This window comes from Meleagris gallopavo, chromosome 15 (assembly GCF_905368555.1).
Source record: "Meleagris gallopavo chromosome 15, MGAL_WU_HG_1.1, whole genome shotgun sequence".
Lineage (NCBI taxonomy): Eukaryota > Metazoa > Chordata > Aves > Galliformes > Phasianidae > Meleagris > Meleagris gallopavo.
Window position 1 is genome coordinate 16,347,000 of NC_139418.1, and position 16,388 is coordinate 16,363,387.

The 16,388-nt window shown below is 50.7% G+C and overlaps 1 protein-coding gene across 2 annotated transcripts in view; it reads left to right on the forward strand.

Moving 5' to 3' along the window:
* Nucleotides 1-7,018: 7,018 nt before the first annotated feature.
* The window catches only part of PDLIM4 (PDZ and LIM domain 4), a 33,336-nt gene continuing 23,966 nt past the window's right edge, over nucleotides 7,019-16,388 (forward strand). Inside the window, exon 1 of one of the 2 annotated variants that reach the window (XM_085236864.1) lies at nucleotides 7,019-7,189. In XM_085236864.1, coding sequence (XP_085092990.1) covers nucleotides 7,073-7,189 — 117 coding nt within the window. In that variant the 5' untranslated portion in view covers nucleotides 7,019-7,072. Of the gene's footprint in view, nucleotides 7,225-16,388 lie in introns of both variants that reach the window. The other variant, XM_010719250.3, reaches the window with a different exon arrangement.

A 16,388-nucleotide genomic window follows, 5' to 3' on the forward strand; every position in this document is an offset into this window, starting at 1 on the left:
CAAAGGGAGCAACCTCTTCACCCACATGTCTGGAAGGGACTGGCACCTACACCCCAGCGCTGCTCATGCAGGGAGGGAACCTGGACTGGAGGCAGCAGGCAGGGCTGCAGGCAGCTGGGCGAGCAGTTGATGGATGGTGTTGTGGCAACAGTCGCTGCAGGAGCAGAATGGGAACAAAGGGAACAGGATGCGACTGTGAAGGAGGCTGATGTGTTACATTCCTGCAGGCATTTATGAATCTGTGCTTATGTGCTCAAATCCAAACACTGGCAATCACTTCTATTTTTTTGTTCACTCAGCAAAGCTACCGCCTGCATTCAGGGTTCCAAACGTGGGCTGTTACATTTTTCTGTGATCTCACAAACACTAAGTTAGGGAATACGAAGAGAGAAATACAAGAAAAGACATAGAGGATGCCTCTGTAGATAACTTCTGTATAGGTCTATAAGTGATGAAAAAGGAAGGGAAAGGCCTCAGTGCAGTGCTGGGTGTTGTGCTTTGTCCTGTGCTTACCCCCAGTCCTGGCATGGTGATCATGTGCCTTCAGCCCACTCCTTAGCACGCTCCTTGTCCCTCTGTCCCTATCAGGTTAAGTCTGTGGATTATTCTGGAATGAATTGTACAGATTCTGGGAAATCCACCTACAGAAACCTCAGTGATTCCTGGGGCTTAAAGTCGGCATCTGAGGAACTCAGCCTTCCAAAAACATTGTATTTGCTGAACTTATCTCTGAGTGATAAAGGGCAAACTCTTCTTGACCTGCATGAATTGGAAACTTTCAACTTACTTCTCTCCAATTCCCTGTGTTCTGTAGCTGCACAACACCCAAAAAAGGAAGCACTGCTATCAATGAAGACCAGAGGTAGGATGATAAATGCCAAAATCCCAAAGAAACGCTTAAAGCCTATGCTGCTGAGTAGCTGCAATGGCTTTGCTTTCTATCTTATGAAACAATGATGATGATGATGTGTAGTCTGTCTGCAGAGCAGCCGTGCAGCCAATGTCTGCAGTGATTTCACAGGGGCAAAGCAGAGAGAATCAGGGTTTGCTCAGGAACTGGCTCAGGACATGTGGGGCTGTGACCCTGATCTTCCAGGAGCTGCTTCAGACAGGAAATCAGTCAGTTTAATCCCGTAAGGGGAACAATTAGCCCTACAGAGCAGCAGATCACTGTAATCTCATCTTCTGCCCACAGCCTTACGCCTGCGCTTCCCATGTCGTTCCCTCTCGGTCACTGGGTTGGGGAAGGAGGTCCTTTCATCCAAAAAAGACTGTGCTCCGCTTTGAAAACATACAATGGAACACTGTGAGCTTCCCAACAGCCTTGAAAAGCTGCCTTGTCCTCGTCCCTGGGGCTGCCCTTGGTGGGGAACGGGCCGTGCCGCGCTCCGACACAGCGAGCATCGCGCTCCCATCGAGGGTCCATCTGGGGCCTCATCTGGGGTTCTGGGCTGGGACCTGTCCTGCATGCAAAGCCCCAGCCACGTGAAGCTGCAGTGGGTGACTGGTGGTCTGCTGAGCCAGAACTGGGACAGCATGTAAACGTTCCTTTGTTAGCAGCTGTTGTGGCTTAAAAACAAAGCGAACTTTGCATCTGTCAGGACCTACTGCTTTTCATCTTCTGAGCATGTTTGAAAAGACAAAGGATTTGCACCATCGATCTGCCCACGCTCTGGTGTCTGGCAGCAGCCATGGCAGCAGCCAAGCACTGCAAAGCCATGTACATCCATGTACAGCCATGTACATCCATGTATAGCCATGTATAGCCATGTACAGCCATGTATAGCCATGTACAGCCATGTACAGCCATGTATAGCCATGTACAGCCATGTACAGCCATGTATAGCCATGTACAGCCATGTATAGCCATGTACAGCCATGTACAGCCATGTACAGCCATGTACAGCCATGTATAGCCGTGTATAGCCATGCACAGCCATGTATAGCCATGTACAGCCATGTACAGCAATGTACAGCCATGCACAGCCATGTATAGCCATGTATAGCCATGCACAGCCATGTATAGCCATGTATAGCCATGTAAGCCATGTACAGCCATGTATAGCCATGTATAGCCATGCACAGCCATGTATAGCCATGTACAGCCATGTAAGCCATGTACAGCCATGTAAGCCATGTACAGCCATGTATAGCCATGTATAGCCATGTACAGCCATGTAAGCCATGTACAGCCAAGCACAGCCATGCACAGCTTCTTGCACTTTTCTCTGCAGTAACCCCTCAGAGCTGCAGCCCACCCTGCCCACAGCTCCCAGGCAGGAATTCTGCCAACCCCATTTCTTCCATCACTTTGACGATGTCTACCACAGCTTGGTTTTTCACCATGGGATGCCTTGATCTGTGAGATAAACTTTTAGATAAATGATTTGGACAAACAAAAGAATTAACCAAAATTCCGAGTGACAGCTTCCAACATTTGGGCACTGGCCAAGGAACTTTCAAAAGCTGAAATAATAGCTCAGATCTGAGAGATTCTGCAAAGCCCATAAATTAAGTAATCCTCTTCAAACCCGCCGCTGGATCTGCCATGGGGCTGAGATTTGCCTGGACTTCATCCAAATAATGGGCTTCGAAATTAAATGTTTTCACAGGATGTTGTTTTTTGGATATTTTGGATGTTTTTAGCTATTAAGTAAAGAAATAAACTGAAACCCCACAGAACTTGTTGTACATGAACATAGAGAAGGTCCCATAGGATCAGGAAGGCACCAGAAGGTGCTAATTTAGGCCGGGGAAATGGAAATTAAGATGAAACCATCAAGGACAAGTGATGAATGCATGAAAAGCAATACTCTGACAAACAAGAACTGCAGGGAGGACAAATCCAACCCCAGCTGCACACACGCCATGCAGCTCTGCATGGAGCTTTCCTCCCACAGGCACTGGGAGTGCGTGCAGTCAGCATTGCCTTAGGGACCACTTCCAATCCCAAATGAGAGAGGGGCAGCCTATGTCAGAACCTGCAATAAGCATTCCCAACCCATGCAGCCAAGGAGCTGCATTAGAGTCCCACCTTCATTTAGAAATGAAATACAGGTGGTTGTAAGGAATAAAAATTGCATCTTGTGAAACACGTATGTAGAATCATAGGATCATTAAGGCTGGAAAAGACCACAGAGCCCATGAGTTCAAAATATTTCCAGCACAGACAGAAAACTAAAGATCCCACGCCTGGGGTTAACACCATGAGCTGAAACAAAGGGGCTGTAAAAATATTTTCCCCACCTTAACGATAGAAGTACTTTAATTCTCAGGTGATAACACTAACAAGAGCTTGGAATTTTACATTGGCTACATCAGATAGAAGCACAACAGAAGCTCTTTGAGACAAATCATTCATCCGGAACCTCCAGGCAAATAAAGCTGAAGGAAGCATTTTTGAGCTTGATGAATGTCCCATTAAAATGAACTTTTCATCACATCTCGTTTAGTGAGCAATGTGGGGAGCTGCATTCTGCAGCACACAACAGGAGGATGCCTTTGGGCTCATTGCCCACCTGCAGAGATGCAGTACTCTCCACACACACCCTCTGCAGCTCAATTTGTGTGGGAGTGCCCTGCAGGCTCCCAGCACGGCCCCAGCCCCTTTGCACACACTTTTGCACCATCTGACATCATGTGCCAATCAAGTGCCCAAAGGTGTCCTTTGCAAAGGGTAAATTGGTGTGGCAGGTGGACAAGTGGTCCAGTGGTTGGTGACTCTGCACATGGCAGGGGGGTTGAAACTGGATGATCATTATGGTCCCTGTCAACCCAGGCCATTCTATGATTCTGTGATCCTATGAAGTGCATTTCCCAGCGCATTCCCTGCTGCAGCTCTTCTTGTTGTATTCCTGCATGCATTCTTGTTGTATACCCAATTGTGCAGTGAAACATTTTCCAAATAGAAATGGAGAAATAGAAAATGTAGCTACTGGTGCTACAGGGGGTCAGCACTCATGCTGGGGGTTCCAAAACCATGTGACGATCCTGCAGGACAGTAATGCTGTGTTAGGGTTGGGAAAAGTGCCATGCAGCAGCCATGAAGCCATCCGCAGACACAAGATGTGCTTGCAAGGAGCAAAGCAGAAATGCTGAGCATCTTGTCAGGTTAAGCTGCGCACAGCCCAGGAAGAAGAATACATTCATAACCCACAGATCAACATTTAAATCATTGCAAAGATATCGAAGCAACTTATGTCTATGTACACCAGACCCAGCATCCCTCTGTAGAGGGCTGTAGGCTGCCCTCAGCCTTCTGCCAGCACCCCGAGGAGTGCAGCCCATGCCCAGAAGAAGGTAATCTGAACTGTAAGGCTGTAGGGATCCTTAAAATCATCCTCGTGTGGGCAGATGCTCAAAGGCGTTATGGGAGGGTCATTATGGGCCTTCCAGATAAGCAAGGGGCCTCTGTTGGACGCTGGAGGCTGGCATGGAACGCAAAGCTGGATATCTGCAGATCTGTGATAACAAAGGAAGGAAGCAGAGGGACACCGGTGGCAAAGGAGAATGAAGCACTCGAAAAAGAAACAAAGAGGTGATAAGGCTCCAGGGTGGAAAAATACTGGAAACAAACACCGAGCAAAACACTGGGAGGGAAAAAAGTACGGTGAATGGAGTGGTGAGATTGAATTCATGAACACGTCTGACTTTCCCTTTGAGTAATGCATGGTCTGTGTTAGAGCATGCTGGAGAGTTTCATGCTCAGCAAAAGGAGCACACTGGAGATTCTGCTATCAGCTCAAGGCCAGCGTTTGCTCCCACAGTGAGATTTGTATCACCTCCTGGTGATCCTGGTGGTTTCTGCTCCAGGAGAACAACTCATTTTTGGAAATTACTCAAAACACAGCTGAAAAGTCATCGAGTTATCAGAGACACAAAAAAAGTAATAGAAATCACTGAGTCCATTTTTCATCACCAGAACGTGAGTGGGACTGGGCCCTTTTCGGGCTGCAGAACTGTGTTGGCTTTGCTCAGAGAAAGCAAAGAGATGTGTGAGCAACTAGGGGGAATGGGGCAGCAAGGATGGAGCGTTCTGATGTCCTCCTTCCCAAAACCTGGGGATCGAGGGGTCAGGAATTAATTCCTGATGCTGTACTGTGATCTGAGGGCTGGTCCCCACATGGACATGTTCCAGGGGGAGGAATCGAACTGCAGATACTTTTATTCAGAGTAAAACTGGCTCTCCTTCAGCTCAGTTTAATGCGTTTTGGAATGTAATTTAATTTGGAAGGAGCACACCCACAAGTTTAAACTGATGTGGCCGATTTCCATCGTGTTTCACGTGGGTTAACATTCAGGTGAGGTGAGGGGCAGCCTGGGCTGAGCACGTGAAAGGTCTCAAAGAGAAACCCTCCCCAAGTCAGTAACTTTCCCACCAGATTTCTGAAAGGAATGCTTTAATAGTGGGGATTTCAGTGTTTTCATCATCTGTTTTCTGGGCCAAAAAATTACTTTGTGAACCCAGCAGCGCCGGGCTGCACTCAGAAACCCCTCTGGGACCAAAGCCCCATCCCTGCCTCCCAGCACCCGGCAGTAGGGAATTTTCACTTCAGGATGGTGGGAGCTGCTCCTCCAACACTGCACGCTGTGTCAGTGTTCAGATGAGAGGGTTTTCTAATGGAAGAAGAAAACCTCAGGCTGGGCAGCTCTGCGAGTGGTGATATCACCCAGGAATGAGGGATGATTCATCACTGCTGCACATACAAAAGGGAGTTCAGCAGCCTGGTGTGGACGTAAAGGATGGGTGAAGCACTGCTGCTCCTCTTGCATCTCAGCTCTCCTTCTGGAGGTATGATCCCATCCAGACAAACAAAGCTTGCTGTGTTTTGGGTTCAGAACAGCCACAATCTGCCCCAAATCATGAAGGAGGCTGCAGCTCCCACCCAGCCCTGACCAAAGCATCCTGCACAGCCCAGGCACGGCAGCCTCAGACAAACCCTCCTGTGGCACGAGCGAACGCACACGAAAACATTTTGCAGAGAATAGCACATAAATCAAAGTCACAGAAACCGGGCAACATGAAGCCACTTCATGAAACTGGACCTTTCTAACAATGTCTCCTTTGTTCAGCCCTGTTTGGAAGTCAGAGATTCCGGCCCAGCCCTGCCCAGGCAGAGCACTGTTTCCCAAGCTCCAGCATTACGAGGTTCCTGCTCACAACTCTGCCTCCAATGGAGCCCAGGTGAGAACTTTGCCCACGCTGCCACCCAACACCATGCCACCCAGCTGTGTCCTATCCAACACATCACCCATTGTTCTCCTATCTGATGCTGTGCCACACAACGCTGTGCTACCGAATGTCGTGCCAGCCAGAACTCTCTATGGCACAAGCATCCTTCTGGCATCCCAATGTAATTTGGGGAATGCAGCGCATTGGGTGACAGCCCCATTTTCACTGTACAGCTGAGGGGACATGACACTGCTCTGGCAGCCCAAGACCCTTCCTGGGCACAGCTATGGTGAGTTGGCACAATCTCCCAAGCTGCTTGAACCCAGTCCATCATTCTGTTTGGAGTTTCAACCTTCTCCTTCAACATGCATGTTGTGGTGAACAACCAGTAAAGCCTCTTATTTCACCAAAAAATCACAGCATCTGCCTCACACTCTTGAGGAAGCAGCAGAAATTTGCATTGGCTGTGGCCACACGATTGGTTTCAGTCACTTGGTTCAGTTTTGCTTTGACCACATCAATCATCCAACCACCCCCAAAATCAAAGCGAAACCAAACCGAGCGCTGCAAACCCCCGGGGATGTTTGGTGCTTCCCCAGAGATGCTGGGTGCTACCGGAGGCTGGGAGCCCCCGCCTTAGGCTCCCTTCCCCGCGGGGACGAGGAGCTCCGCTCACCTCTCGGGGTGCCACCAGCTTTATAGCACAGGACGGGGACCCCACAGGGCCGCCCAACCCGGGGACGGGTCCCAACCTCCCCCGAGGGGACGCGCTCCGCAACTTCCCCGCTCCCCGCCGGCCCCCACCCGGCCCCGCACCCCCCCGCCCCGCCGCCCGGGCCCGCCCCCCCGGCCCGCCCCACTGCAGGGCCGGCCTCGGGGCCTCGGAGCCGCTTTAAGTGGATGCGACGGCGGCGGGCGGGAGCGGAGCGCAGCGCTGGGCACGGAGCCCCGACCCCGCTATGCCGCACTCGGTGGCTCTGCGCGGCCCCTCGCCGTGGGGCTTCCGCCTGGTGGGCGGTAAGGACTTCAGCACGCCGCTGACCATCTCCAGGGTGAGCGGGGCGGGGGGCTGCATCCATCCGTCCCTCCCTCCTCCTGGGTCAGTGTTCTTCGGCTCCGGCGCAGATGCTGCTCGGCCCCTTTTGTAGTCTTTAGTTCCTAAGATTTGGGTTTAAAGTTGGCAGAGCGCTCGGGCTCGTTCTCGTTCTCAAAAGTGGGTCTGTGGGGGGCACCGGTGGGGTCGGGGCGGGGTCCGGTGCGTGGCTGGGGGGTCTATGGACTGGTGGTTAGACGAGGTATACTCGTAGTGCTGCATGACAGCCCGAAGATGCGTTCTGGAAGCTTCTTAAAAGCATCTCGGTGAGCACACAGTGGGCTCTGTGTGTAGAGAGAGCTGAGCCCCACGCACGGTGGGGTTGCACCCGTGCTCCACGCCTATGCTGCAATGGGAGCAGTGCCCAATGCTGCTCAGCCCTTCCTCTGGGTTTGGGGGTATCCATGGGCTCGGTAAACACTGAGAGCGTTGAGAGGCTCTGGGAACAGCTGGATCGTAAAACTGTTGTCCTAACACATAAAAGCTGTTTGCCATCTCTTTCTTCGCCCGCCAAAGCCATGACAGAAAATGGAAAACATTTACCCTGCGCTATAAAGAATGAATTAGGGAAGAAAGCACCTCTTAAAATCTGCTGGTTTGTGTTGGAGCTCAGATGCGCCTATCGCATGGCTCCCAGTGACTGCTTTTGTTCTGGTGTCCCTCATGGGGTGAAGGATGGATGTGGGGGAGCTCGGGGAGGGTAGATAGAGAGGAGGTGAAGGGCGAACTCCTACCCCTTTCCCTTCCCTCCCCCCCCAGCTGTGCAGGGTAATACTGAACTTCACAGTTGCCTCTGTGTGTCTGCGCAAGTGTTTCTGCTATGAAATGGAACATCTTAAGGCAGAGGAGGGAGCTGCTTCGCTGTTGCTTTGAAAAAGTTTGGCTTAATGTTCAACAGCAGAAAACAAAGTCTGCTTCTGCACAGTGAGGCAGCGTGCAGCTGGGATTTGGGACCTCTGGAGGTGTGAGAACAGCGTTTATTGGGACAGGTCCTCCTCTGAGCAGAGGATGGTGTCATGGGGTGCTGCTCAGGTCGTGGATCGGGCTCTCCTCCTTCTCATCTAGCTCCTGGTGCTGCCCTGGCTGGGTGGGAGGCGATGCTCCTGGGATGGTGCAGGGCATGATGATGGGCATTGGGCATACTGCAGTCCCCATCCTGGGCTCTGCTCCTACCTTAAAGAGCCCTTGCTGGCATGGGAAATAACACCCAAAAAGGGTGCATAGAAGGAGGAGCAGCTGGGTTCCCTCTGCAATGGTAGCTGTGGCTGGGGGGGCTTTGGGAGCTGTGCAAAGAGCAGGTATGCTGCCGTGCTCCTTCCATCTCAGAATCATAATGAGGTAATTAAACTAATTGCTTGAGCAGCATTGAGGTCCCTCTGTTGGGCCAAACTGAGGCCGTGCCCCCTGGTCCCCCCACCTGGGCAGGGGGAGATCTGCAGGGATGCAGACAGAAGTGTGGGAGGGATCCTCTCCCTGCAGCCCATTGTTGAGACTCTTGGCTGGCTTTCACCTCCTTCCAAGTGCTCTCTTATTTATTTTGTATTAAAATGTCATTAAATTACAAACAGAGACTGTAAAAGGCAGAAGTCGTGGTGGGAGGAGGGAGCAGACCGTGGGGCTCCTGTGTCCTGCTGTGAGCATCGCCTGCCTGCCTGCTGCCCTCCTATGCTGCATGGGGAGCAGAGTGGGGTGCTGGGTGCGTGGCTGTGTGCTGCTGGTTACAGTGGGAGCTCAGGGGCTGTATTTTGAGATTTGAGATGGCTGTGGGTGGCTTTCAGACAGGTCTCGGTGCCAAAGGTTGTCTGCCTCTTTCTAATCCTACTCCTACTTGTTGTGAAATGCGAATTCCCTGTGTAGGGATGGGGGGTGGCGAAAAAAGTCTTGATTGCTCATAGGTTGGTTTCTCTGGTCTTTGCTAGACTGCTGAAGGAAATGATTTCTCTTCAGCCCCAATAGCCCTGTGTTGTTTGGAGCTCATGCTGCTGCCTTCCTGGAGAGCTCTTCCAAAACCTACCTGAGTGCCACTGCTCTGAGGGCAGAGATATTAAATTGGTGGAGACCAACCCCAGAGTGGGGCTGGGAGGGTAAGAGATAAAGAAGTGATGCTGTGAGTGGAGCTGTTGGAGCAGTGGGTGCTCAAACCGAGCCTTGGGCAGCACCTGCAAAGGATGAACATGAAGAAAACATAGCTTTGGCAGTGTAGAAAACAATGATGTCGTACAACACTGATTTGGAATAAGGCTTGAATGAGTTACTAGGGCTTGCTTTACCCATTAGCTCCCTTTGTGGCCACAGTTGCACAGGTGCAGCTGGTGGTGGTGAGTCCATCACTTGCAGCTGTTTCCAAGGAGCTCATTAAATTGATCCATGATCTATTTGAAAGCAATTCTTTTCCCTCTGTGCTTTGATAATGATAAATGGGGATTGCATCGAGAACAGCTGATGCTGAGCATGAGGGCTTGAGCTGGAGCATGAAGTTCTTCAGCCTTAGAGATGGAGAAATGCAAATGCAGATGGGTGGGCCTAGGGGGAGCCCTGCTTTGCTTTGTGCCGTGGTTACAGAAAGTTGGAGCTGGGCGTAGTGCGTTGTGTAATTAAAGGTTCCTCCTTCTAGGGATATTTATAGGGGAAGGGAAATGACCCAGAGCATCTGCTTAGAGTCTGTTTAATGACTCAATAGAAAGTGGGTTTGGAGCTTTGGTTCATTTTCTGGTAGCTGTCAGCTGCTGTTCCTTGGCTGAGGGGGGTGACAACGTGGTACGCCATGCCAGGGGCTGCTGCAGTTCCATGCAGGTGCGTGGAGCAACTGACACAGTGCTGTGCCCATAACCACATCAGTCACTGCTGTGGGTCTGTGTGGGATCGCAGCTGGTCTGCCCTTTGTTGGGATTAGAAGATAATCAGTCATTAGTATAACTAGAATGTATTTAATGGCCTGAACTTGCCCGTGGAGCTCCTGCAGCAGCTGGCATTGCCTCCTGCTCAGCTCTGCCAATGCCAAGCACTGCTGCTGTTTGTCACAGCCGCTTGGCTGAGCAGATATTGACAAATGGACTGAATCCAGTATTATTAAATGTTGTGTTGTTTTTTTTTTTCTTAAATTAAAAGGCTATTTAATTGCATTTAAGAAAAGGACACAGTTGTTCTTTTATCCGCTGTCCCCAACATCAGTATACCTGCTGGCCTCCAGGAGAGCAGCAGAGCATGCATTTTCAGCTATGGGTGTGGAACCGTAACACGAGGAGAGCAAGAAATAATGGGTCTGCAATCCATTATCTGGGCATTGTTTGGCAAGTTCGGGTTGGCTTTTCAACATAAGGGACTTTTCTGTTTGAGCAAATAGTTCTGTTGCAGGCTGAGGTACTCGAGGAGGGGTTCTGTCTGTGGAGGAATTCCTACAAGGGCTGCTGTGTTTGCTCCCCCCGTGCTGTGCTCCTGCCCACTGAATGCCGTGACCTACGGGGTGGATGTTCTGCAGGCTGGGGTGGCAGAGTGGGGCTGGGGCTGATAACCCCATAGGTGCCCACCTGTTGGCTACAGGGATGCAGCTGGAGATGCCAGCGAAGGGAAGGTGGCTTTCCCTTTGTTCAGCTGCTAGGCCATAAAGCTGTTCCTGAGCTTTATATGCAAATGGTGTGTATTGGATTGTTTGTTAAATGGAAATGACTCACTTTGCTGTGTGCTCTGAAATAATGGCTCTGATAGAGCCTAAAGCAAGGAACACCTCTGCCTTCTGCTGCCCTTCAGTTGTCTTGACTGTATGAAAGAGCTGTGTCACTGTTGCACATTTATGTTTGCTCCAACATGGTTCAAATGGGAACAATGTTTTTAAATGGAAGGAATTCATTTTGCTTGTTCTTTCACCATCCTTGGTCTCACAGTGATGGCTGTAAGGGCTCAGTGGAACATCTGTGCCATTCTGGTACTCAACACTGAATGTGAACTGAAGATGAACTCTCACAGAAGCACTACAGAGATGTTTGCTGCTGAAGGTACTGAGACGTGGAGGCTTCATTTAATAAGCAGAGTAAGAGCTGGTGCAGGAGACAGCAGCGGTATTGCATGTTGGAAGGAAAGCTACTGCTAATTACCCTAATCAAGCATGCTGATAATCCCAAGTGGGAAACCAGGTGGAAAGAATGATTCACAGAGGTCTATTCATACCCAGGCTGACCTTGGTGCGGGTGCAGCAAAACAAATGCAGCACACCCCTGAGAATGCTTCAGGCCTCCACTGGGTCGAACAAAGCAGAAAGGGCTCTTTTGGCTCTTGTAAGAAAATTGACATCACCTTCATTTCAGAGATTGAAAGATTGCCTGTTGGGACAGGTAGGCAGAGCTGCTTGGAGAAGTGCATGGGCGTAACCTGCTTGATGCAAGGATAAAGTAGAATAAAGTGAGGTATCGGAGCGCTCCTGTTGGTGTGGGCAGCATGCAAGGGAAATACCTGGGGTGTTTGGTTTGGTCTTAAACTTTTTGTTGCTCTGTAGCACAGTAAGTGTTGGTTAAACATAGAATCGTAGGTTGGTTTGGGTTGGGAAGCTCTGAAGGCCGCCTGGTCCCACCCTCTGCAGTGAGCAGGGGCACCCTCAGCTCGGTGCTCAGAGCCCCCCCAGTCTGACCTGTGCCTCTCCACCTTTAGCATAAGCAACTTCTTCCTTGTAACCAATCGAAATCTCCCCTTTTTCAGCCTGAAACCATTTCCCCTTGTCCTGTCACACAGTCTGTCCCCTTCCCTTTAGGAAATGAAGGGCCACTTGTGTAGGTGTTCCTGCTGGGGGGGCATCAGTCCTTCACTGCAAATATGTCACTATGGGCTATGTGGCATTAACGCAGACGGTTGCAATTCATTCTTCTTGCTTGAGGGAAGTGCAGGTGGTGTCTGCAGGTGACACAGTGAGTCCTAGAGCATGCACATCCTCTTACAGATATTATTTGAACTTCTGTTTGATTTGAGCTCCGTGTCATCTCCTGGCTCTCTGATACCCAAGCACTCAGTGAATTATCTCTATGCTTTAAGTCACCTGTGACCATGGGTGCTGGAGTGTGGGGCTGATAACGCAGCCAAAGCAAACTTGTTAACAGGAGGTGCACGCTGTGATTTGCTGTGGGTGGGGACTGCAGTGAGGCACCAGTGAGCGCTGTGAGTGTGATGGGATTGTGCACAGCCGTGAGCACCACGTGTGCAGTAAGCCCTGCAGATAAAGGGCTGAGGTGTTTGGTGTCAACTTCAGTGCTTACACACTGCCCCGAGCAAGAGGAGGATACCTTGGGTCATTGGCAGAGACATGGAGCACAGTGTGGTGTTCAGGGGGGTTGCAGAAACCTCTCTGACCATACAGAACAGTTCTCTATTTAAAAAAATCTGTGTGAGAGTATTTCCACTCATAAGTTTTCCAAACGTCATGAAGATCCCTTTGGAGCTCCTCCCTCACTCCATCCTTCTTGTCAACTGGAGAAGCAAAACCTTGCAGCTCATGTTCTTGCCCATTAAGCCCTATGTAATTCTGCAGAAATACTGTCCCTGAGAGCTGTCACCCACTGTAAGGCACAGAATGCTGCCTGGAAGCCCTCGGCACACACAGGGCTTCCGGCACAAAGGCCAAACCCTGTGGAATATCTCCATGCACAGATAAAGCAGGGGAAGGTGGTGGTGTGGCAGCAGCATGGGGCTGATGGCATGTTGCTTTCACAAGGCTGGGATTTCAGGTTTGCTCTCCAGCTGGGTGTGGGCTGCTTGTGCTGAGTGCCTTCTGCTTGGTGGCACTGGCAGGGTGTGCTGGGCATACTTTGAGGGCAGTTCTGCAAGCAGCTCAGGATTTGGCTCTGCAACGTGCCCATGGGATTCTCCAAAGACCCTTAGAGTTGCTAGAGATGGTGTGGGAAGTTGGGGCTTTTCTGTGGTGTCGAGTCTAACGGGACAAGCCTTAGGTGCTGCACAGCTTCTATATAAGCAATTATAAAAATGCGACTGGATTAGTGAGGCATGTATGTTGGTTCAAAGCACAGTGCTTTGGAACACTGAGGAGCATCCCTGCAAAGAGTGCTCAGAGGATTTGGGGGCTCTGTCTCTGTTAGATGGCCACCAAAATCTGCTTCTTCCTGTGCTCGGACAGTGCTGCTGTCAGAACAGCCATGGCTGCACTGTGTGCTTCCTGTGAGCTCAAGTCTGCTTTGTTTAGAAGCTGAGAACTTTGTCACACTATCTTGAAAGGCTCTCCAAGGCTTTAATCAGGCTCTTTTTATCATGCTTGCAGAGCAGAAATTTCCCCCTGACTTGTCAATCTTAAATCCAAGGTAGTGTGTTACAGTGTGGTCTGCATAGGATTGCATGGGATTGTGCATCTACCTGTGCGACCTGGTGTAGGGAACCTGCTTTGGCAGGGGGGTTGGTCTCGATGATCTCTAGAGGTCCCTTCCAACCCCTACAATTCTGTGATTCTGTGATTCTGTGATTCTTAACTCATTAAGTGCTGTGAAAGTGATTTCATTAATTGATGGGATGAGTTGTTTTGTTGCTGTAGTACTCAATACGTTCATCTGCTAACGTAACTTGTTAATGTGACCAATAAAGCTTTTGCTTAAGTATTAAGATGATCTTAATGGTCTTTCCCAACCTTAATGATTCTTTGATTCATTATTCCAGCTGGTGATGTTGGCCTGGTTCTGGAGCTCTCTTGTGCAGAACCGCTGCTGGGTGGGACTGCAGTGCTTGGCTGCTCGTGGGGTGGTGGCAGTGACACCAGAGCAGCACTGGGTTCCTTCTGGGGGTTGGCTCTGTGCTGACTGCTTGTGTGGGGCTGGTGCCCTGCAGGGGTTGTGCTCTAGGACCGAAGGAATCGTGCTATGCATGTTACAAGAGTCAACTCTTAGTGCGAATAATACTGCTTACCAAATAGATAGCTGGTGCTGGGAGCTGTGCTGGCTTAGTGGAACACTTGCCTCAGTGTGCATTATTTCCTTGGCCCAAAGTCAGATGCTAGCACTCAGTAAATCACAGCGGGGCCCCAGCGGCCAGATGAGAGGCACTGCTGGACTTGGGGCTTTTCCCAGACCTGCTCCAGAGCATCCCCGTGGCTGCTGGGTTGTTCCTATTGCAGCACAGCCTGGTGGTACTTCCCATGGGCAGTGCTGGGATGGAACTGCCCTTGATGTGGTGACACCCATGTCCTCAGTGGGGAGCAGTGCTGGGTTGCTGGGTTCTGGTGTAGGTCTGGTGCTGTTACCGTGCTCGTGGTCCCCCACAGTCCCTCTGTGCTGGCACTGAGCTGGTGCTCTCAGCGTAGCAGCCGTATCTGCCACAGGGACAGAGCTCAGGGAGAAGGGTGGTGTGTGGGCATCTGCTTCCCCTTGTTCTAGTTCTGTTTCTTCTAGTGTTTTGTGTTGATAAACGTTCTTACACCTATACGTGCTGTAAGAGGGAAACAAAGAAGCAATCCATTACTCCTGCAGAGGGGTTAAATGCAGAAGGTTGTTCTCTCCTGACGGGGTTTGGCTCTGTTGGAGTTGTGTGTGTGCTAAGGGGCACACGGGGGGGGGCTGGGTATGGATGGAGCTGCAGGGCTGTGTGTGCCAGAGGCTGTGATGGGGGGGTGGGGGGGGAAACTCCACAGCAGCTCATTCCTGGCACTGCTGGGCACCTCCCAGACAAACAAGCCTTGTTGGTTTTCATAAACACGTCCTATTCTCAAGAATCAGCTCCTCTGATGGAGGCCCCTCTGGAGAGCACACAGCCCCGGTGACTCGGAGCAGATTGGTTTTGCAGCGTTTGTAACTTTGTGATGTATCCAGTTACTCTGAAACTCGTTCACATGCACACAGCTGGCAGCGCAGCAAAGCCCTCTCTCAACAGAGGCGTGGATGGATGGGTGTCTATGTTAGCAGCTCCCTGCTGTCCCCCTTGCTGCCCTAGGATTTCAGTGCCCTGCAGATGTGGTGTCCATGTAAAGTGCATGGCTGCACCCCCACAGAGCTGTAGCCGCAGAGCTTGAGGGTCGTGGCGTGAAGGGAAGCCCTGTCCCTGTTTTTGGAGGTGGATCCTCAGTGCTGGTTTGGTGGCAGCTGTTGTTGGGAAGGAAATGTGGCTTCTGAAGTCCTCAGAGCGTTCTGGTTTGAGCTGACCCACGTCCCTCTGCTCCTTCCTGTTTACTTGTGTATTTCCATGCAGGAACCTGGAGGTTGGACTGCAAACACGTGCTACAACAAAGCTTATTACACTTAATGCTGTGCCCTTGTCTTCATGTCTTGCAGGAGGCTGTGTGGCTCCACACAGAGCAGGTAGGGCTGTACCACAGCTTGCTCCTGCCCTCAGAACAACGCAGTGGCACAGCCTGCTTTGCTTTGCTGTGGCACCTTTTGGTGCTGGTGGTGTCACACAGCTGCAGTTGGGAGAACTTTGACTTGGAGCATCTCAAGCATTCATCACTGACAGATGTGAGCTCTGGACCTGCCACGTGTTCTTGTGCTGGTTCCCAGACTATGACCCTGATGCTGTATCTCAAACTAATGTGTTCTTGGAGCTCAGCTCCATTTCCAGCCCTCAGTCATCTCCATGGATAGCATAAAATGCTAATATGAAGATGCTGCCAAAATAATCTGAAACAAACCAGAAACCGAAAATAGGAAACGGCAAAGAGCCCCATCTATGAGCAGCTTTTCTCCAAGGAAGGTATGATCTGGTTAAGATCAGTGCAAAGGGAGAAATGCATCAGACACGAAGAACAGATGAGAACAAGATGTGGTGGTGTTGGGTTGGGCTGTCAGCACAGGGCTGGGTGGCCGACACCAGGGGATGCATGTGCCAGCACGTTGTTATGCAGAGGTGTGTGTTTGGAGGAGCTCCACGGGCTCCTGCCTGGCATAGGGCAGGGCTGGCAGCTTCCCAGGCTGCGGAAGGAACCTGATGCTGGGGAATGCCATTGTTTCTAATGTGGGTTCAAAGAAAAACAACAGGATAAATTAATTCCAGGGGAAGAAAAAAAAAAAAATATCTCTCTGGGGTTAAAATGCCCCATGTCACAACTCTGCAGCTGATATGCTCTGCGGTGAGAAATGCCTGCCTTTGTTTGCTCTGGGCTGAGTCAGAGGCAGCCAGGAGGTGGCTAGGCAGGTTTGTTTGGAGGAA